General features: G+C 38.9%; 1 protein-coding gene across 5 annotated transcripts in view; it reads left to right on the forward strand.

Moving 5' to 3' along the window:
* The first annotated feature begins 3,905 nt into the window (after positions 1-3,905).
* Positions 3,906-24,240, forward strand: part of fign (fidgetin, microtubule severing factor) — a 155,050-nt gene continuing 134,715 nt past the window's right edge. For 2 of the 5 annotated variants that reach the window (XM_062965140.1, XM_062965161.1), the window contains exon 1: positions 5,673-9,132. In XM_062965140.1, the coding sequence (XP_062821210.1) occupies positions 9,087-9,132 (46 nt within the window). In that variant the 5' untranslated portion in view covers positions 5,673-9,086. The other 3 variants (XM_008115167.3, XM_008115169.3, XM_062965153.1) reach the window with 3 other exon arrangements.

Genomic DNA, 24,240 nt, shown 5'->3' on the forward strand with positions numbered 1-24,240 from the left:
GAAAGGTTTCAAAATGTTAATAAGTTGGAATGAAAGCTTCACTAAAATGTTTGCTCTGACTGCCAGTTCAGTGACATTTTTTTCATGTCAGGAGCAACTTGAGAAACTGCAAGTCGCTTCTGGTGACAATGAGATCAATGATGTGGATCTGTATAGCAGAACAGATCAGCAAACACATGACTATATGGTAAAGAAAGAGAAAATGAGCCAACACAACTTTCTATAGATTGATTTCGGTTTTTAACTTGGACGTGAAATCTGGCTTTACATCCAACCAATGGAAAATCATGCATTCAACCAAAAAAAAACAAAACACCAAAAAAAAAACCAGTGGCAGAAAAAACATAGAAAGCCTGAGATGAAATACTGAGATGAACTGAGTACAGACTTTCAATATGTCATGGATTGAAGGTTGCAGATTCTGATGTGGGTTTTGAGAACGACTGGTGAATTTTTATCAAAAATAAAAGACCACTAGTGGATCTATGTAGCAAAATATGTCAGGGCTTTATTCTATCACCAAGCATCCCATGCTAAGTGTTAGGTGTGAATTCACATGTGCATGACAATCACTCAAGAATCAGAAAAATGTCAAAAAGTGACATTTTGTGGTATGAAATTCCCAATCAAGATCTAACACCAAAAACAGATCTTTCACATTGTTTCACTCCACATTAAATGCAGTAGAAATAGCCTCTTCTCAAAATCAGCTATGAATGAGTAATGCAATATCAAATCATTTACCATACACATTTTGGCCATCACTCTAGAGAAGATGTAGCACTGTGGTCAGTTGTTCTCAACCATTTTCCCCTGAATAGTGGCTGGGAATATAACCAAAGCTATAAGTAGCAAAGGATTTGTAAAGAAGCACTCTCATTGTTTAGAATCTTGCCAATTAACTTTCACAGCTCAGATTATGGAGTTAAGTAACAGTGTTTACTAATGGAGAATAAAGGAGAGCAGTTAACTGACTATTTAAAATGGGTTCTGGGGCAATTGCTGTTTAGGCTTAAATGAATATCTGTGGCTGATGCCAAAATTCAGTATTAACCATTCCCATTTTACAAATGGAGACACTTATCCTAGTCAGTGACTGACAATACAGTGGGTAGCAAGGGATACAATGAAATCCTCTACTCAGATATATATCCAGTTGTGTTTAACTAGGTGTATTCCCAAATAAACCTATATCTGACTCTGTATAACCCTAATTATATTTATGACTATAACATGGGACTTTATCAGAATATTTAAGAAAGCAGGTTCAGGGCATTTTTGTTCCTCCCATCCAAAAAAAATGTCTTAGGACAAGATGCATGTGTAGCTTACATTTCATCCTTAATGGGGTTCACACTAAGAATTTTATCCCATGGGATAATTAAAATGTTTGCAATCATAGATTTTCCCTTAAACTTTGCCACACCCCATTTTGAAATTAAACAAAAGATTTTTCTACCCCATCACCTCTAATCCTTCTCTCTACGATTCCACACTGCCATGTTGTTGTTGTTTATTTGTTCAGCCACTTCCAACTCTTCATGACCTCATGGACCAGCCCACGCAGAGCTCCCTGTCAGCCGTCACCACCCCCAGCTCCTTCAAGGTCAAGCCAGTCACTTCAAGGATACCATCCATCCATTTTGCCCTTGGTCGACCCCTCTTCCTTTTTCCTTCCATTTCCTCCAGTATCATGATCTTTTCCAAGCTTTCCTGTCTCCTCATGATGTGGCCATAATACTTCATCTTTGCCTCTAATATCCTTCCCTCCAGTGAGCAGCCGGGCATTATTTCCTGGAGGATGGACTGGTTGGATCTTCTTGTGGTCCAAGGCACTCTCAGGATTTTCCTCCAGCACCAGAGTTCAAAGGTGTCTATCTTCCTTCGTTCAGCCTTCCTTATGGTCCAGCTCTTGCAACCATAGGTTACTGTGGGGAATACCATTGCTTTGACTATAACTGAATTCAAGACTTAGAATCACAGAATCATAGAGTTGGAAGAGACCTCATGGGCCATCCAGTCCAACCCCCTGCAAGAAGCAGGAAAATCTCATTCAAAGCACCCCCGACAGGTGGCCATCCAGCCTCTGCTTAAAAGCCTCCAAAGAAGGAGCCTCCACCACTGTCCGGGGAGAGAGTTCCACTGCCAAACAGCTCTCACAGTGAGGAAGTTCTTCCTGGTGGGGTTGTTGTATGTCTTTCGGGCTGTGTGGCCATGTTCCAGAAGTATTCTCTCCTGACGTTTCTAGGGCAGGCATCCTCAGAGGTTGTGAGGCATGGATAAACTAGGCAAGGAAGGTAAATATATATCTGTGGAGAGTCCAGGGTGTGACAAGAGTCCATTGTCAGTTGGAAGCCAGCGTTAGTGTTGGTGGGCAGGAAAGAGATTTAAAGATGGGCTTAAAGCCAACCTTAAAAACTGTGACATAGACACTGAGAACTGGGAAGCTCTGGCCCTTGAGTGCTCTAATTGGAGGTCAGCTGTGACCAGCAGTGCTGCGGAGTTCGAAGAGGCATGAATGGAGGGCTTAAAGGAGAAATGTGCCAAGAGGAAGGAGCGTCAAGCCAACCCTGACTGAGACCGCCTTCCACCTGGAAACCGATGTCCTCATTGCGGGAGAACATGCAGATCAAGAATAGATCTCTTCAGTCACCTGCGGACACACCCCCAAGACCCTATAACTGGAGGACCATCATCCTCGGCCTACGAGGGATCGCCTAAGTAAGTAAGTAAGTTAATGTTTCAGTTAATCACCCTAATTAGCATTGGAAAGGTTTGTCTCTTGCCTGGGGGGCATCCTTTGTTCAGAGTCATTAGCCGTCCTTGGGGCTCCTCTGCCTTCAGAGTGTTGCTTCCCATCTACTGTTCTGATTTTTTAGTTTTTTAATACTGGTAGCCAGATTTTGTTCATTTTCATGGTTTCCTCCTTTGTGTTGAAGTTGTCCACATGCTTGTGGATTTCAATGGCTTCTCTGTGTAGTCTGACGTGATAGTTGTTGAAATGGTCAAGCATTTCTGTGTTCTCAAATAATATACTGTGTCCAGGTTGATCTTCCTGATGTTCAGGTGGAATCTCCTTTCCTGTAGTTTGATGCCATTGTTCCGCGACCTAGTCTGCAGGGCAGCAAAAGACAAGCTTGCTCCCTCCTCCCTATTACTGCCCCCAGGCCTGTAGCGAGGGGGTGGTTTTAGGGGTTCAACTCCCCCCCCCCCCGAAATTTTTCAGGTTATAAAAAAAACCTGGTTTACTCATGAATTTTAACTGGTTAACCAAATCCCCATGCTAAGTCTATGAGACACAAAACATTAAGAGCCCCTCCAGGCACTATCTCAAGCAGATATTGACAGGTTTGTAGTGGGGAGGGTGTGTGCTAGGGGTTAAACCCCCCCCCCCCCCGATTTTTTTTTTTAAACCCCGAAATTTTTTTCTGGCTACGGCCCTGACTGCCCCTCACATATTTGTACATGGCTATCATGTCTCCTCTCAGCCTTCTCTTCTGCATGCCAAACATGCCCAGCTCTTTAAGCCGCTCCTCATACGGCTTGTTCTCCAGACGACTTAATTTAACAACTTAAATGATGTGGAACTTTAATTGTTACTCAAAGGGTCTTTGCCTCCAAAAGAGGAGCGCCATAGGAGCCTCTCCTTGTGCCTCAGAGGAGGCCTCGCCTGGCCCTCTCCCAAAAGTCCATCCAAAGGGCCTGCAGCTTTCCTCAGGCGCCGAGCCGAGAGAGGCTTCCGTCTCAACACGTGAAAGTCCCCCCGACCTCAGAGCCTCCTTCTGGGCTGAGGGAGCGTCGCTTGCCTCGAGGGAGGCCTGGGCTATGAAGGCAGGAGAGCCAAGAAGGGCCAGAGCAAGAGGCGGCGAGCGCCCTTCCCGCCTTGCCCGCGCGCTCTCCTCCTGAGGGAAGCAGGCAGGGAGGCGAGAGGGCGGGCCGGGCCTGCCCTGACCCCGGCCTTGGGCGGCTCAGGGGCTGGAGGCGTGTGTTGTGCGCGGTGCGCGTGTGAATGAATGCGAGGCTTTCCTCAGGCGAGCCCCCCTCTCTATCTCTCTCTATCTCTCTCTCTCTCAGCCCGGGTCCCGGCGAAAGCGATTTGAATTTGGCTCGGCGCCGTTGTGCGCAGGCGTCCCCGCGGCTGGCTGGCTGGCATGCGATGCGGGCTCGGAGCGAAGCCGCAGCTGTTTGGGCTGGGAAATTCCAACATGGCAGAGGAGGAGGAGGCTGCTGCTGTTGCCGCCGCTGCTGCTTTGGCTCTGGCTCTTGACGCCGCAAACTTGGAGGCTTGAGAGGGAGCCGGCCCCGAGGCTTCCCTTCCCAACGCCCGGTAAGAAGAGCCCTCGCTTCCCCCTTTAGACTCTCTCCTCTTCCCCGTTCTCTCTGTTTCCCATTTCACCTCAGGGCTTGCCTCAGTGTATCCCTCCAAATTTCCTCAGCGCCCGCCTTTTAAATCGAGGAAGCGGCCAAATATGATGTCGAGGAAGCGGCCAAATAAGGTTGGGAACAGCACATGTATAAACACACACCTTCCTTTCTGTGCATGTATGTGCGTCTGTATATACATATATATATATATATATATATATATATATATATATATATATATATATACACACACAAATATATGGGTGTGTGCATATATATATACACACACACACAAATATTATATATATATACACTGAAGGGAAGCTGTGTGTTTATATCAGTGTATACATGTGCTGTTCCCAACCTTCCCCATTGAAATGTATTTTGAACGTCTTCTATCCCTATCTGAGAGCGAGGCCTGGTTTATTTATTTATCCCTCTGTGGGAAGTCAAGAGGCTCCAATCCCAGGCATTATTTTCCCCCTCTTCTTCTTCTTCCTTCGTGGGTCTTTTAAAACAATAGTTGACGCTTCGGAAGGGATTTCACTCTTTCCCCGCTGACAAAAGTGAGTTTATTTCCCGTTTGGAAATATAGATTATTGTTGTTGTGGAACTTCCAGGCGAAGAGGCGACACGGGAGAGAAAACTTAACTTTTAAGCAAATGAGTGCCAATCAGGAGGAGGAGGGGGGAAAGTTGGGAAGCCGCGATGGCAGGGTTTTCGTGGAAGGGGGGCGTGAAGATGTCAGAGGAGGCGATGCAAGGAAATGTAAGCACCGCGTTGTGGTTTTATGGGTGTGTGTGTATGTGTGTCTGCTAGGCAGCACGGTGGGCGTATTGTTGGCCAGGGAGGGAGAGAAAGATGTATAATTTAATGGTATATACAACCCACTGATCCTATTACTATCCTCCCTGGAGCTCTTGTTAGTTTCAATGGGAAGTGAGTGAAATTGACATCGACTTGTATTCGTGGTCATGTGCTCGCTCTCCTCTCTTTCTCAATCTCTCCCCCCCCCTTTCTTTCTTCTCTTGTGATCTGAGATCCCCTTTTTGTTGATGTTGCTTTCCCACTTAATTATATGCATGTAGGTTAAATGAATACCTGACGAAAGGGCCCACGTTTCAAGGCAGTGACATTTGATAGCTGAGAGGAAAAAGTGGCTCTAATGAAAAGCAACCTTTGGAATTCCTGCTCCTAAGAAGAAGAGGAGGAGGAGGAAGAAGAAAAAGAAGAAGAAAAATCCAATTCAGCTGTTTTTGTGCTGCCTGCAAGAAATGATCAGTAGCACCAGTGTTTATGGTATGTCTGTTTTGGGATCTACTCCCTATTTACCTCCCTTTTTAGCTTTAAAAATGTTTGATGGTAATATTTAAAAGAGCATGATGGAAATCTCTGGAGGCTTTGCATATGGATAAAAATAGAGATAAATATTTGATGTCAGTGGGGAATGCTTCAACTGTATAAATATTAGCCATTGTGTGTGCATATGATCATATTTGTTTCTGAATCCTGCTTTGATTGTGGTGTTACTTTTGTTATCTTGTGTAAAACCTAAAGTTGCATGTTGCTGGCTGTGGACTGTTTACACTTGTATAGTATGTAAATTAGTAAACTCACTGATTGTTAAAGAGATAGTGTAGTTGGGGGCATGAGGACAACATGCTCATATTTCTGCCTGCCTGCACGGCTAATGTTTCCCTTTGAATCTCAAAGTACAAATTAATAGCTATATTTTTTCTACACTATGGCAGACAGTCGTCAACTGTGGTTTTAGATTAGGGTACATGATTACCATGTTTAATATAGGTAAGAAATCCACCCTTACCATTATTTACCTTCTCTAGCCAACCTCCACTTTTGATAATGGCCTGTATTTTTTTCTTCTCCCCCCCCCCCCAAACTCCCAAATATGACTGCTTGTCATGGCTCCTTTGTACAAGTACAAGGATCAGGTGCTTGGAACAGACTTAAAAAATATTGCTAAATTATTTTAAATTGTGGGGGTGTCAGTGGGTCTGATGAAATGGAGTATAGGAATTTCAACTTTGATTTTTCTCCTCCAACATGCTCAAGTCCAAGGTGTGGAAGACTGTCGAACTGTTAATGGCACAGTTGTGTTTTGCACATAAATGCACAGGCAAAAATTAAGAATTTCCTAGGACCAGGAAGGATAGGGAATAGACTGGCTTCTCATAGCCTGGGGCAGAAACAAATTAAGGGCAGAGCAAAAACTCATGGCCAGCGGTGGTGGTGGTGGTAGCGGGCCGGGCCGAGGGATCCTGGATCCTTTGGAGCATCGCAAACCAGGATCCAAAGTAATGCTTGAGAACACTTGTCCAATTTGCACTACTCGGTTGATGCTTGGCGGTGCCTCTGCAGCATCTCCAAAGTAACCCCAAGCAATTGATTACAATAGGAATCTTTATCTGATTGAATTTTTTTTTCTTTTTTGCATTTGGTACTTGTTGACTTTGAGGCGATCAATACTGGCGACTGTTTATTTTAGATGCACATAATTTGCCGTGAGACATGTTTTAAAGGGGGAGGGGATGAGAGCAGGGAGAGCCGAAAGACAGGGCTTTCTCTCTCTTGCTCTCTCTCCCCCAACCCCCCTTTCTTTCCTAGAGCTGTTGGAGTGAATGTGATTGCCAGATGGGAGATTTCCCTCTGTGATGTTAAAGCTGTAATATATATTCACAGCAGATTGGACCTGCTGCTTGTGATGAGGATATTACATTTATAAATTTTAAATCGGGAATTGGATAGTGTGCTGAGGGCTGAAATTGGATGGGGTGGGATGGTGGCCACTGTTTAAATGCAATTCCTGGGTGATGGTGGTGGCAATGATGATGATAATTCTAACAGTAGTAATATACAATAATCATGGCTGGGCAACACTGCTTTATACATTGTGTGGCCTTCATCCCCCATCCTGTTCCACTGTATTCCCTTTCCTTCTCCTCCTCCCCATCTCTGCCCCATCTTACATTTTCCTTATCTTGGCTAGGAGAATAGTTTTTATAAATGGGCCTGAATTTTTTCTTGGGGTGGAGGTGGGAGAGAGGAAATGAGAAAACGAAAACATAATACAATCAGGCATGTGAATTACAAAATAAAAACACAGTGCAATGGTGCTTGTCAGCAAACGTGCCTAGTTATTGTTTGGTCTTCATTTTGTTTTGTTTTGTTTTGTCCGAAGAAGTGGTCTGTCAGTGACATAATCCTGAAATGCTGCTGAAGTGTAGGAGCGGATCATACTCTGGCAGTTTGGCTGGTATGAATTAAAAGTATGTTGTGGTCAGGAAATGAAAGCTACTGTGTCTCTTCTGAAGAAGCCATTTGTCAAGGGGTGCATCTATCAAGGAGCCACTTGTCACAATAAAATGCCAAAAAAGAAAGGAAAGGCAAAAAAAAAGTTAGAACTAAGTTGGAATGCTGCTTTTTGAGGTGACCATCCAATTTCTTCTTAAGCAAAAAAAGGTATAAACCTCCAGGAAGGGAGCAGGGGTAAATGGGTTTGATCTAGCTCGTTTTGTACTTTTTGTTGAAAATCTCTTTCTGAGATTGATGAAGCCAGGAGATCTTAGTTTTTGTTGCTTTGATTCAATGTTGCACCACATAGGGAGGCATTGATATTCTTTATATAGATACAGATGGTGACTGTCAGATGCACCAGTCTTTTAAGCATGCACACATTTGCAGAGGAAGACTTTAGATGCTGTGCTACCTTAAGTGTTCATTAGAGGAGACTTTTCTGTGCTTCCTGAGTATTGCATCTTCAGGATTTGATTTAGAACATTGAATGACATAATACCATTTTGAAATTGTTTTGCAAGTAGCAGTTGTGAGGCTTAGGCTGTGGAGCAGAATCTAAAGAAAGATCTTCACTCTGTAGCGTTTGTCATAACTTCTCTGTCGTGGAATTCTGTTACCATCACTAAGAGGTATGTCAGGAAATTGGCACAGCTTTGCACCAATCAGGAGTACCTTTTTAAAGAACATCTCCTCCTTATAGTTCCACTTTGACAAGTGCACAAAACAGGATTTCTTACTGTAAGCATTTGTGTCGTAAGCAGGACACACAGCTATCGGTGATTCAGGTCAGGAATACCTTTTTATAACTAGAGTGCTCTGCATAATGAGCTTTAGAAAACTACAGATTAGGTGAAGTTTCATTGGATCCTCCAGGGAAGTCTTCAGTTTTCTTTGCTAGACTGTTTCTGTTAACATGGGAAAGAACTGTTTCTAGAAACAGACTGATAAATTATTGCCTTTTGTGTCTATTCACTAGCTGATAAAAACAAAAATATGTAGTCAGAATTTAAGTGATTTTTTTTAAAAAAGAAAGCAAATAATTGAGTTTGATATAATGTGAGATTAAATGAGATTAAGTGTTATTGTGTGATGCGTCTAAAAATACGCAATTGCTATACAAACTTTGTGTGCCTGGTTATCATCCTCTCCACCCAGGCACCTACCCATCCACCTCAGAAAGCAAATTATTCTATTCTAACCAGCTGCAAGGCAGAGGGAAGTGGGATGTATGCTATTGGGATAGCCTGCTAGAAGGTGTTTACTTCTGGACGATAAGCAATGGCTTCAGGTTCTGTTCATGAAGACATAGTGGAGCATAGAACGAGTGGCAGCTACACCCCCTTCCCTCACTCCTCCCCAAATCAATACATCTGATACATCAAGGAACTTTCTCCAACTCCTTTCTGATGGCAGACTTTCAGCATGAAATCTCGATTACCAATATCTTCCATTGTAAGTTGCCGAATAATATAATTCTGTAAGCATGTTACAGTAAAAAATGCATTTGTTTTTGTGTTTGTACTTGTGATAGTTGATTCAGCTATTTTTAAATGGTTGATAGTGTTTTCTCTTTCTCCTCCATACCTACCCCAACCATGTAGAGTAAGATTTGAGAGCTTAGAAATGCAACTTTTTATTGTACCTAACAATGCTGCAAGAAGAATGTATTTGGGGGCATATGTTTTATGTGTGCTTTTAAAATATTGCTTTGGGGCAAATTATCATTCTGGTATGTGCATGGTTGTCAATTAGTTAGCTCTGTTGTGCATGCAAGAAATATTTGGATGTAATGACTGATCTTCCCACAGTCTTAACCATCAATTAATCAGCTAATCTGCTTGTTTAGGAGTCATTTTAATGATACAAAATCAGCATGATAGCTGTACGCAGGAAATTCTCTTGCATGTTGTTTTTAATCCGCTAGTCTAATCTAGTGTTATTAGATCCAATAAAAGGAAATTTCAGGCTCTTTGACCTCAATTAATATATACCTTTATAAAAACTAAACTTTATATTACATAACTTTACAGAGAGTGATATATTTTGTGACTTAAATGTTTATCTAATTAACTGGAATTTCATCATGATTATTGACGGAGGGGAATTGTTACACGAGCATGTTGTGGAGTAATGGAGCATTTTTACTATCATTAAGCGTGATAAAACTATTTCACTGGCATATTTAACTTCCTCCCATCTCTACTTCCTATTCTGTTGGTGAACAAAAGTGTAAAAATGGATGGAAATGTTCTGAAATGAATCAGACTTTTATTTATCATTTTTTATAATGCAAGTCTAGCAAAATGACACAAGATGATTATGATAATAATAATAGAGTAACTTTGAACCTATTGATTTATCTACAGCTGATATTAAATCAACATAGTTCTTTTGACTTGATAGAAGGCATATCAGTCATCTAAACATTAAGCTCACTTGAATAGAAACATAGCGGGCATTGAAAGTGCCACCTTCCTTCTTCCCTTCCACTTCCAGTTATGTTTTGCTAGATCAAATATGGGAATTTTTCTGTATTATTCTACATATGTTTACAGAAATAAATTCCTCTTTTGATAGGGTGTTTATATCTTTGTTAATTGTCTATAGAGTTTTATTTTGTAACAGATTCCCGATTCCCCTCACTCCCATACTAAGCCATAATTCTATATTAGGTTTATTGATACAATGTCTTGGAGCGTTTTAAAAAATAGTGAAAAGTGATATGATTACTGGGAAATATTGTTTGTGGGAATCCATCAGTATTAATAGGACAGGGATGGGTAAAGTTAGGAGTATTCTTATTGAGAGTGCAGTGCTAGCTGTACCAACTTAGAAGAAAATTCATTTGAATCAAATTTCTTGTTGAGTGCAAGATTGCAGCCTTTAAACTGCCCTTCTGCATAGCATTAAGCATGCTTATTTCTTCTAGGTATCAGTTTCATAACAGAGTTCACATTTCTCTACAGAATTTTATTTACATGCACTATATCAAAAGAGGGTGTAAATGTTTTTGATATATATTTTGGAACACATAGGAATGCTATGGGCATGTTGCATGAAGTTTTAATTGAGAGCATGAAATGCTCTTGTGGGTATATGGAAGCAGGCTAATTAGTTTTTTTTAACTCTTGCAACTTCATATTTTTGTTTTGTTTTTGTTTTTTTAAATAGAGGTGGCAAGAAGCTGGATATAGACAAAAAAAACCCCCTGCATTTACTATAGCCAGCTTAGTGCAAAGTAACAGTTTGATTGTGTGAGCATAATTCACTGATTTGTGAAGCCTTTCAAGAAGGATAAATTAAAATTAGATTTGTCACTGTTTTTGTTGGAAAAAGGGACTCTCATCTGAAAGGGAATGTCAGCTCTATTTCCTAGATATATAGCGGCAAATATGTATGCCTGTTGATTAGTGACAGTCCAGTAAACAGAATGAATCTGGCCTTTTTAGTGTAGTATTAATAGAAATAGTGAAAAAATAAAAAATAAAATTGTATAACTCAAAAGAAGCATTATGATACAGCATTACAACATTCTGTTTTAATACAAACCAGATAATCTCTGTATCCAGCTAACTCTGTGCGGGCACCTAATGACAAGGTATTATAGGAACAATACTAGTCACCTTTTTATTCTGGCAGTGTCAGTAATGGTTCCTGTCATTTGCTTCATGACAGCATATTTTCTCTCAAGGCTAAGTTTTACTTAAAATGAAATGGTTGTTATTGTGAGGCACAGAAATAAAATGCAGTGTTTTTTTCTCTTTAGCTAAACTAGGTTTTTCAAGAGTACTTCAGAAATAATCTTGCTATTACTGTGTATCAATTATTATTTCTGCCAAACAATTAGAAGTCATGCAAGTGTATTACTGAAACATGTAGTCTTAAAGAAGCCTGTTAACTGTGAATTAATGGTATGCTTTCAGTTACAGTTTGAGAAATTGAGAAAATTATATACTCTGATTTCAGGATGTTTATGATTACAAAAAGACATCACTACTTTTTACAATATGGCAATGGGTGTTATAGAATTTCTTGGGTAGTTCTGGTGAATCTCTTGTGAAGTTTTTGTGCCAATATATCACTTAGTTGAGCTCACTTGTGCAAATACATGATATAAAATGTTCAGCACCTTCAAAATAAGCACTTTTGTTTCTGATTCATCTTCTAAATGTGCAATACAGTTTGAGAAATGGTTTATTGCAGCAACTCAGTTTATTTTATACTTTTTATTGCTTGGGTATGGATACTTTCTGGTTGCAACCGGGTGTGTCTTTCAACTTCTTGAACATCGGCAGGACTAGGAGTCTTAGTCTCTTAGGAACTATACCATAGTCTATAAATATTACTAAATTTTCTTTTTGTATTTCTTTGTAAGATTATCTGTATAGAAACTCTTTTTTGGGAAAGCCTTGGACCAGCTTTGGGGAGTCAGAGGAGGTGTGCAATTATCTACACAGGTTCTTTAAATTCAATGGACTTTGGTTATATTTAAGTTACCAGTGTGTAGAACTGCAAACCCAGTTCAAAGACTATGTGTTAACTTTGGGACCTGTACCCTTGTTTTGAGGAAATGAAGATAAATGGTTCAACTATGATTTAAATCATTTATGCTTTAAAAAATCCTTGTGGATTTTTTCACTTTCCAGGCAGAGCGCTGGGACACCCAATTTCACATGTGTATTTGATAGATTTTCATTTTCCCCACATGTATGAGTTGGTAGCTTTTTTGCCCATAATTCTTGCAGTTAAAAGCAAGCAGGCAGGAAGTGTGAGGCTCTGTCTGAATACTTATTTAGGAGTGAGTCTTACTTCTGAGTAAAGACACCTGGGAACAGGAGGCATCACCATGAGATTTTGTCCCAGTGCTTCTGACTCTTGTGAAGTGATTAGTGCTGCTGTGGAAGTATGTGGTGACAGCTGTGCTTAGGGATGTGAAGAAACCGTTAAGTGCTGTAACATTAACCTTTTCAGTCTGTCTCATGCAAAGTGTGAACTTAGTTTTGTTAGGATGTGCAGCAACAATTGCCTCAGCCTGCTGCTCTTCCATGCTCCCATTACCTTTCCTCATCGGTCTGATTGCTTTCTGCCTCTCTGTGTTGACATGGGGAAACTCATAAAGTCGGTGCTGTGCGAATACGGTTTGAAGACTGATATAAGGCATCACATTTTGATACCTAAAACAAATTTAAAAATCAAGCATCCTTTTCAAGTTGTAACTGAGGCACCCAGGAAGGTCCAGCCACTGTGTATTTGAGCACACTTGAAGGGGTGCCATTTATTTTCAAAAGAAATTTCTGCCATCAGTCATGAATGGCTCCACCACAGAAAGAGAGATATCAAAAGAGCTCAGAAAAGCAACAATATTCTTTCATGTTCTCGAGTACTCAGACACTTAGGAGATTGTTTCCAAGGAGGGAAAAGAATTGATCCTGTTTTGAATTCCTTGTTGTTGGCATTTGCGAGCCGTGGTCCGTATCAAGAGCTATAAAAATTAAATTTCTGATCCATTGGGCTCATAATGTGAATACAAATTCACTTCTGGCATATGCACCTGTGAACCATGTAGAAAAGTGTGTTTGGGAAGCAAAAAAACAAAAACAAAACTGCCACAAAACACTGGATGCTTAAACATTTTACTACATCCACATTACAGCTTCCTTTTACTTAATATAACTGCACAGATTTTTCATGAGGGACAGATATAGAGCTCCATATCTATCCTCATGCAAACAGCTGCAAGTTTCATTACATTCATTTGGGATTATTTGAAAGTTAAATGTGCATAGAAGTAGTCCCAGCTTGCAAAAGCTGCAGCATGAACATTTATGTCCAAGTGAATCCTATTGAATTCAGAGTAAACTATTTTTATAGAAGATGTATATAGGACAGGGCTGTAATAGCTGCCACCTAATTACCTCCCCTCACAGAAGTCTGACTCTAAGAATCTGGCAGATAAAGGCTTTCTGAACACTTTTACCTTTGTTCCAGTAAACCTGCTTGTTTCCTCTAGTCAACTGCTGTTCAATACATAGAAGCAGAGCTAGAAAAAAATATGATGACCAAATTGGGACATCAACGTTATTATCATTAAGAAAAGAAGATGCCTAGCAGGCACGGTAGTCCAATAAAATGTAGGAATTCTGTAAAACTTAGAAAAGCCATTTTTTGACTGCAAATCTCAGGATCCCCTAGCCGACATGCTGGGAGTTGTAGTACAAAATGTTTTTTTTTTAATCCAGCCTCAGTCCCAAAACAAGAGGAAGGAGAATTGAAATGACAGTGAAACACTTCTCTATTAGAAACATGGATGATACTATGTTCCAATTTTTTTTTGTAAAGGCATTTATTGCTCCGATACAGAACTGTTTTTACCATAATTGTCTACAAAGCACTGGGAATTTGAACCTGCATTAAAAAACACCTTTAGTTTGGTGCCTATCCATTAACATTGTTAGGATTACTTGAGAGTAAGTGATCCGAGTGGAGAAGCTTATTGAAGCAAATCTATATTTGAAATGGCTAATGAAGAAACGAAAGAACAAGAAACATCTTGTGATCTTTGTTTCATTAACCCCATTACTTTGAACTGTTGCTAATTATATGCCATGCTGTGGTATGTGCTGCAAAATATATACAGTGTAGCTTTCTCCTGTTTCTTTTTTCCTTTGTTTCTCTTTCATCAATCCTGCTAAATTCCTCTACTGCAGTAGTACTTGGACTAAACTGGCTCATTATCTCTATGTAAAAAGCTAGAGAGTTAAGAGCACTTGTAACTCAGGTTGCTTGCAGCTAGGAGGGATTCCGATGTCTGATACCATTTGTGTTTATACTCGCCACATATTGAAAAAAGTTTTAAAGGTATTATTGTTTGGGTTTTTAACAAATTCTACTCAGTAGGCAGGACTAGAAAACCTGAAAGATTCAAAAAGTCCCTGAATGACAGATGAGCTCATGGTGACCCACACTGGAATGTTTCAGGAAAGATTATCCGTTTTGGCGTGTGCTTCCTAGGATTTCTAAACTTGCCTTTCAGTTCATGTTACCCAACGTTGTTTCAGCTGTTTTACTTGGATGCATGATGACAATTACTGGACATTTTTTGGTAGTTTAACTCTTCCTGCGATTCACATCAGTGTGTGTCTGAAATATTGTTGAATTTCTGTTCTTCATGTTGTTGATATCAGCGCAAAAATTATTAAAATGTTTCATTGACTTGGTTCTTTCAAATATTGGCTATCCTTCAAGGAAGACTGGTGTTGTACACAGTATTCCCACAAGTTTGGTTAGGTGATTATGACAGTCAGCTTAAATGATTTGAACTCAAGTCTTTCTGATTCCAGCCTTACCACTGCACTGCATTGTATTAATACTGTATGTCTTAGAAAAATAGGGTGGGTTGTTGAATCTTACAGGCATTATCTTTTCCCGCATCATTTGTTAGCTACTCCAAATTTAGGAGTTGCTTTTTCCTAATCATCTGTGTACAGAGAGCTATAACAGTGTACGCATGGGAAATACTAGTTTGTCTTTTTAAATACTTCTCTGTGCTTTTGTGGAGACAGAGCTACATGCCTTGTATAGCTTTATGGATTTATTGGCTGCACAGGTATCTAAAGCACTAAGGAGTATTTTCCTGCCAAGCAGTGTTGCCACGTTTTCAGAATAGCAGTAATAGTTGAAATACATGACATCCAGGCTTGACAACTAGGAAGTAGCTGTTAACAAGCTGTGCTTTACCGAAATACCAAATGAAATTATTTCTGTTCACCTAGCCATGTATTTCTATGTAAAATTAACATATTGTCTATATTCATAAATTACATGAGGCATACATTTCTGTCTTTATAAAGAGTCCACATCTCCCAATACAGGATTTTGTTGAAATCTTGTTCAATCTGTATAAAAGGAAAAGCTTTTCAACCTTCAAGCAGGGGACATCTCTTATAATAAGGAACATCAGCCAGCCTTATAAGGGGCAAACTTTCTAACCTTCCAGTGAGGGACATCTGTTATAAGGGACAACTGGTAACCCAGTGCTAACCCATAGTATGTCAGAAGATAAGGTTTTTTTAGGTAACAGTTGTGTGTTGGAATTTGTCCCTTTCTGCTGTATACCATAGCCCAACTTTTATTTGCCAAACCCTGAACCAAAGTTGGGACCCATTGCTTCCAATTTTTATAAGATGGCTCATAGACTCCGAGGAGTTTTGTAATGATTTCACTCCCATGTTTCTGAGATGTAAAAAAATGTGTAAGTATACAGTTATATTTGTAAGTAGTGAAATATGTTAAATGTCAAGGAGATTTACCAAGAGACATTTTAAATGTTTGTGATGTTTTCACACAGCCTTGCCAAACTGTAGCTTTAATCTGTCAAATTCAAAGCATTTCAGTCATCCATGCTGTAAAAACAGTGATGCTTCTTAAACTGGAGCAGTGTCCTTTCTACCATTTTGTCTTTCTTCTGCTCATAACTTTACAGTCATTATGCTCCTTCATTTGATTTCCAGGAATTTTAAAGTTTGGAGACATTGAATTTTTACCTGATGAAAAGCCACACTGCAATTTGTACTAAAGTTTCTACCATTTTTTTGGACTTTTTTTTTTAAAGGCCCAAGTTTTGCAAGGATTTTGCAGCTAATTATGCAGATAGCAATGTGATTATTCTCAATTTCCCCCATTTCAGGATGTAGTTTTCTAAATTAGTCTATGTCATATTCTAAAATTCTAAGCTGTTCTGATGGTGTGTTATTCCGCATACCCCATAAGTAGGCATTGTTATAGACTTCGTAGTAGTACAGTTACAGAAAAGAAAGCATCATTTGTTTTTCACCAATTCTTTCTTCTATAAGTATCACTTAACTGCTCAGTATTAATTCAGAAGCAAGTCCTGCTGAACAGTTTATCAGATCTTATTTTCAAGAAAGTGTTTGTATAATTGCAGCCTTGACTTAAGATGAGGGATGGACCTCTTCGTGGCTAACTTCACAATGCTTAAAAATATCCATGTTGGCATGCAGCTGAAATTGTTGGAGAATGTGATATAGCACATGGTAGACTTGCCCGCCTTCATTAAGTACAGACTTCCTTTTGTCTTTAACTGTGGCGTGAAAGGATATATTTCAGCATAGGCATTTCCCCCTTTTAGTTCTCAGCCACTGAGATGTGGAAAGCTGGAACGCTGGGAGTATTAAAGGAAAACACAATGTTTTTTTCTTGTTGGATCTCAAAAGCTGCTGTGTAAACTGGCAAGGCTGACTGCTGTTCTGTTCTCTGAAACTCTTTTTCAAATGGACTTGATTCAGTGTGATCCTCCAGAATATTCTATGTTGTGGAATATTGCTAGGAATAATTAATGAAATTTCTATTGCAGTTGTGTTTGGCCCAAATCAAGCTGTATTTACAATGTGAGATTCAATTTGAAAGCTCTCACTTCTACCTTAATTTTTTTTGCAGGAGAAGTAAAGATTGTACCTTATAATTCTCTTGAATCTCCAGCTCTAAATGAACTTTTATCAGAGATAACACATGCGCACACAGACACACACCAAGACACGCAATGTGAAGTAATGTTAAGTGGTCAGGTTGGTAGGGGCAAGTTATATACAAAGGGTAGGCATCTGGGAGATGAGCCTAATTACTTTTCCCTCCTCAATTAATTATCCCTGCAAATATTTGAACAGAACACTCTGCTGCAGTTGTACAAATATTTATTGATTGTTGCTAATATAACAGTCATTTTGGACTGTCCAGAGGGTTAAATGGATACAGGGGAGTGCTTTTTAAACTGCCCCTTTATCTATAGAAAATAAAATAAAATGTTGTTATACTGAACAGAAAACTGATTGTGCCCTGAAACAAGCCCTTTGCCTCAATCACCTTACTAAAGCAAATAAAATGTTCATCCTGCACTCTGTTTTATTCTAGGACCATTATGGTAGAGTAATTAGGATGTCAGACTAAAGCTAGGAAGTCCCAGGCTCAAATCTCCTTTTTTTCCATGAAGCTTGCCTGGGACCTTGGTTTGTCAAAATCTCTAAGCCAGACCTATCTCACAGGTGTGTTGCAAGCATAAAATGAGGAGGAGATGGTGAAACAGGCACAGTACCTTAACCTTTTTGAAGGAAAAGTTGTATATAAATTCAGCAAAGGGAGAAAAATGAAGTACTGGCTAAATGTACAGTTGTGTATCCCAAGGCACTACATCTGGAAGACAATTATACTCAGCCACAAGTGATCGTTCATGGTGCGCAAGATTTTGATTTTATTTTTCCTGACCATTAAAACCCCCTGCATGCTTTAAAATAGGATTTGCTTAATGTTACCCAGAATTGTGTAGCTTGGTATTATGATTGCTACCTTTCTTTAGCAGAGATATTAGTGCTTTAAATCCCTAATGTTTCTTTTCCTTTTTTTAGTAGCACATAATGGCTGAGATTGTACATTGGTGCATAGCTCCACCCATGCAGTTCCATGTTTTTCTGCTCTGGCAGCCCCCAAGCCCTGGCAGGTGCATATCATATCATATCAAACTCCTATTTAGTATTGTTGAGATTCTCATTGCATGAAGCACGTGAGATTCTGCAGTTGTATTTTATTACTCCTAGCCAGTATGGCCAGTTCTTTTGCTGAATTGAGATGAGAGAAATTGTACTCTGATACAGATGGAGAGTACCAAGGTAGGGAACCTGCAGTAGGAAATATGAGATAGAAAGACAGCCCACATAATTTTGGTATGACTATCATAATTTTTATGTTTGGTATGCAGTTTGCAACAACATGTAGGTGACAGAAACTATGTATTAAATAACTTTAATTTGATTCATATGTCTTTGGGCTTAATACAAGAGAAGTCTGAATGCATGAACTTGCACTGCCTGTGAGGTCAAGGGCTGGCCCCTGTACAAACTCAGTTCACCTCTAAGACATCTTAGCAAAGGGATAGCTGTTTATGATGGCTGTGCCCTGTACCTGGTGGCTTGACATGACTATGTTTCAGTGTGTATATACAAGCACCTAGTTTTTTAGTTGATTTACTTGTCATTTCATTGGTTCAAATGGGTAATTCAATTGGTAATTCAATTTGTCTCTTGAAAGGAAAAAAATGAATCACAAACAACCAAATACCTAATGTAAAATGTAGGTTTTTAAAATCTATTTTGATTGCCTTGGGATTAATGCAACAGGGAGGGCATGAAACATAGCTAAATGTTGTTGTTGTTGTTGTTCAGTGCTTTAAAGTTATTTCTGACTTTTGGTGTCCCTAAGGTGACCTTATGGGGTTTTCTTGGCAAAGACAAACCCCTCTCTCAGACTCAGAGAGGGTTTCTTTTTGCCTTCCTCTGAGGCTGAGTGGATGTGATTTGGCCAAGGTTACCCAGTGGGTTTCTATGGGAGAGTGGGAATTCAAACTCTGGCCTCCCAGTGTCCTAGTCAAACACTCAAGCCTCAAGTCCTTCTGGCTCCCAGTTTCATATATACAGTAGAGCCTCACTTATCCAACATAAACGTTGGATAAGCAACTAAGTTGAATAATAAGGAGGGATTAAGGAAAAGCCTATTAAACATCAAATTAGGTTATGATTTTACAAATTAAGCACAAAAACATCATGTTATACAACAAATTTGACAGAAAAAGTAGTTCAATATGCAGTAATGTTACGTAGTAATTACTGTATTTATGCATTTAGCACCAAAATATCACGATGTATTGAAAACATTGATGACAAAAATGCGTTGGAGAATCCAGAACATTGGATAAGTGAGATGTTGGATAAGTGAAACTCTGCTGTATATACATACAGTAAGCTGGGATTTTGAGCATCGCACTATATCTTTTTAAGGTACACATACCCTAGCATGATGCCTACTGTGGTATAATCTGGCTGAGATAATAATGCATAGTATTTTCAAAGTAGTACGAAGAAACTATATTTTGAAAAAAATATGTGTACAAATTGTAAATGAGGGTACCTGGTGGTAAATAAGCTTGTTGTCATCTAGTACCTCTGTAGTATTGTTTACAGTAGCGTTCTCAGGAAGTCTCACATGGGGATACCTTGAAAAATACTGTGGCTGCTTTTAGACAGCAGTGATATACACCCAATTTTGTCTGCATCCTTTCTGTCTGATATAGGCAATTTTACCCATATGCTTATGGGATTAACAGGTAACAGGAATTTTACATATGTCTTCTGTGTTTGTTAAAATATGTACAAACTCAATAGTTGTACATGCCATTTGAATCACTAGAAGAGTTGTGTCATCATGTTACAGTTTATAGCTCTCTGGAAATAGATATTTCATTAGAACTGCACTTATGTGATGGATGCAGGGCACTGAAAGATAAGATGTGGGCCTTCAGAACTTCTAGTATATGGATTTAAAATTGTTTTTAATTCCTTTCATTTTTAATTTGGCTATTTTCCTTGTGTTGGAGGGTATATTGTCCTGTGCATTCAGTAAAATCCTTAATTATGCCATAAGAAAAGATCATTTTTTTTAAAAAAAAAAGTCTTGTAATATCCTGAAAAAATCCTCATATTAGGACTTTAGCAAACCTTCAGGCTTAACACCTATAGGATAAGCACTGAGAAAGTCGCTCTTGTGGTACACTCTTCCATTCAGCAATCTAACAGCTTCAAGCCATTAAAACTTCCAGGATAAGCTTGATCAGGTATGATCAATAATTAACTGAAATTTTGAGCTAAATTATTCTGTGTCTATGAAGGATATAGTAAGTTGTAGAATTTGTTTCCGTCACCTTGCCCTCCCAGGCACCTAGACAGCGTAAATGAGCCAGAGTTTTGATACATGCTTCCTTGGACAGGCTAGTGCTAAAGAAATTAACAGTGTAATACACATTTCTGTGTCTCTGTCTCTTTATTTTTTTTTGAAAAAAATACATCTTGTGTATAGTCCATATGTTAATGGAGAATATATATTTTAAAAGAAGATGGTAGAGATGGCCCCGATGGAGGGGTATATTAATGCTGCATAATGTGCCAAAAAGTTAATTAGGCAAGATTTCTAAGAGTCCAGCAGGTTTTGGAATGAAATGTATGTTGGTAATGAACTATGGAAATTAAAAATGTTCATATGAAAAAAATATTTTTTTCTGGCTTCACTTCCATTAAAATGCAACTACTGCTCTTCCTGTTACAGTAATTCTTTAAACCACAGGACTTTCAAGCCATCTGTTTGCCTTTATTTGTCAATTGTGTCTTCCCACAAGTAGTTTGTTTCTCTCCTATGATTCCCCCCCCCCCCCTTATATGAAACTGACAAGGTCAATCTGACAATCAGTCTGCAAACACCTGACAGTTCAGTAGATCCAGCATTAAGCACCAAAGTACAATCTGTCCCATACTTGGAAAATTAACTTTTTCAGACTGCAGTTCTCAAAACCCACTAACCATGCTGGTTCTACATTGCCATTATGAGCAATAGATGAAATGTACAAGATTTTACTTCACTTACTTTTTGATGCCATTGAAACTGCAGACCATCACCTGCATCCTGCAAGATTGCCTTTCTTGTATAATGCTTCAGTCCCACTTTGAAGGCATCTGTAAAACAATGCTACATGGATTATCTGCATGCAACATAGTCTTTGTGGTAGGGCAGAATAAATGTATAGGCTCTTAAGTCCTGTGTACCTGCTTTAAAATAAAGTCCTCTGAACTTTATGCATTTTCCTGAAGAGTGAGCATTTGTGTTGTCTGGCCTGTGTCACTGACCCCATTCCCAACCTGTAAGCATGTTGGGTCCTATCTACATTCTTAGGCATTGCAGAAAAGTTGGACTTACCTTACTGCAAAATACTTATGGATCTAGAAAATAGATGCTGATGCTTGTATTCTTGTTCAGTCTGAAGGCCACAAAGTTTGTAAACATATCTTATATATTTGTGTAACTTGACATCATGTACTAGTTGAGGGCAGTTATTTGAGGGGCCAAAATGACCTGTAAGTTGACCTAGGTTTTTTTGGGAGGTGGGGGCATTTTTGACTAAAATGTCTGTACTTATAAATATAGGGTATACTTATCCCCCCCCACACACACACACACTGTCCAATAGCCCTTTGTCTTCTTGAGATGAAAACTCTGTTATTCAAAAACTGAGCCTCTGAAAAAAGCCCATCAAAGATTTTTTCAGCCAACATTTGTGATGGTTCACACATGTATACAAAAGAATTTTCACAATATGTTCAACTCATGTAGAATTCCTGCTGTACAACTAGTGTCGAGGTGCCTTAAAAACATATCTGTAGACACCATTGGAAATTACTTCCATGTGGCTACAGGAGTAGGTCTTAAGTGATAAAGTGGGCTGTAGAGCTTTATAACAACTCTGATGCTAGTAACATAATCCACCTTTGCAAGAAGAGATGTCTGACTACATTTCAAAATTTGGCCATAATCCAATGCCAGTTTTGTTGTTGTGGGGTATTAAAAATATTTCACCAAAGTAGTGCTTTGGATATTAGAGCCCCCCCCTCCCCGGCCATGTGATTCTATCATATCAGATTTTTCGTGGTTTAGTATTTATACTAGTTTTATTGGGGGGGGGGGGGGAGCTCTAATATCCACCACATTAAAAGCTTGTTTTCTTTAGGAAGAAAGAAGTTGCTGCCAGAGTCTGGTAGGCTGTCTGTTAGAAAAGAACTTGCCTCCATCCATTGCTTGATTATATCTAGAAAAGTCCAAAGTGATCTCTTGGATTCCTTCCAGCAATATGATTCTGTTAATGTTGCTATATGCTGTAGTATGCAGCGATGCATTATTAAATTCTCTTTAAGCCATTGGATTAAGCCCAGAGGTACAATATATACTTGCCACTGCACCACTCTTGAGAATATAAGTAGATATATTATTCTGGTTCTTTGAAAGCAACTATTCACTGTCCTTCTAGGTAGCTTTTCCGCCTTCATCCTCAATATATGAAATATTTATTTGATGCACACTCTTAGATATTCTGAATTGATTACTGTGATATGTTTTTGTGGCTAAGGTATGTAGATCCAGAGGTTAGCAGTGGCAATGTAGCTGTTCCAGTAATTGAAGGATTGTGGACGTGACTGTGATTTGTTTAATTGGGGACCAGTGGTTGGTTTTGGAATAGAAATAATGTCAGCAACTATTTTCATATAATTGTGTCCATCAAACATTACTGGAAAAGCAATATAGGTAAAAACATCAGAAGCACTGATACTGTTCTTCTAGGATATTGCCGTAATGTGGTAAACAAATGTTATAGATGTAAGATAATAAGATGAATATACAATGTATTAGTGTGGGAACGGGAATCTTCTTGGCACTTGTTTATAATTATAGTTGGGAGTTTCTCAATTACAACTGGTTTATAGCTGGTATTATTATATCTGGTGCAAGCAAATCTTTCCTGTGGTCTCTCACTATTAGCAATTAAATATTCGATGCTGAAATAAATAACAGTTTTTATACGGATATTAGTTCTATGCTTCATATTCATCTCTTTTATTTTTTGACATTCTGATAGGTATACATTTTTAGGATAGCTTTCACAACTCTGTTATCTCTGACATTAATTCTAATATTTTTACTTCTGTATCATAAGATGGGAATATGCCAGGAAAGAGTGCTTCAATGTGATTCCAAATGTTATCGGCTTCTTCTTTGTGAATTGTTACAAGACATGGATTTACTATCCAAACTCCTAGAAAGACATTGTAAAGAATTCTTCGTGCAAAAATATACTAATCCTTCTGGAGGTGTACAAAGACCTAATTCTTTTCCCATCTGGGAGAGATGGAGCCATTGATGCCTGAACAGCTCAGGTGTAGTAGCAGCAGTAGTTTTATTAATAAAACTATATCCTGATTTTCTCTCAAAATCAAGGAAGCATAAATTAATTAAATTACAACCAAAAGCACATAAAAAATGAAAATTAAGATAGAATTAAACTAACCACTGTATTAAAATGTATCAATTAAAATATAAAAACCATTTTAAAATTTTAGTTTAAAACAATACAGCATACCATAACCCATTATTTAAAAAAAATGTTTGCATTGAAAGTTGTTAAAACAAAAAGGCCTTTGATTCCTAATGGAAAGACAAGCGTGAGGGAAGAGAGGGTATTGTTGTAGAGTAGATGGAGAAGAACTGAACATCATTTCGGTTGACACTGGTAGGATTTCCCCCCCCCCCCCCCCCCAATTCCATTAGAGAAAACACTATTCTGATTATATAACACATCCAATTAAATTCTGTGATTAGTCTTAGAATACACACAATGAATCAGTGGGATTTACCAATGTGTTGGATCACCATTCAATGACTGACTGACTGATTGAATGAACGTATCTATTCTAGTTAGAAAAAACCAAAGGGATGGCCCCATCTGATTTGAGCTAGAGTCTTATCAAATAGGTGCTATATACTAGATACTGAATTTCAAATAGCCAAGTAACATTTCTCTCTGTAACAACCTCTCCATGTTTGAAGCTCATCTTTGTAGGAGTTGCTCAGTGCATCACCCACACACACATCATGTATTAACAAGGGAGGTGTTCTCTG

The sequence above is a fragment of the Anolis carolinensis genome, chromosome 1 (genome assembly GCF_035594765.1).
Source record: "Anolis carolinensis isolate JA03-04 chromosome 1, rAnoCar3.1.pri, whole genome shotgun sequence".
NCBI classification, from domain to species: domain Eukaryota; kingdom Metazoa; phylum Chordata; class Lepidosauria; order Squamata; family Dactyloidae; genus Anolis; species Anolis carolinensis.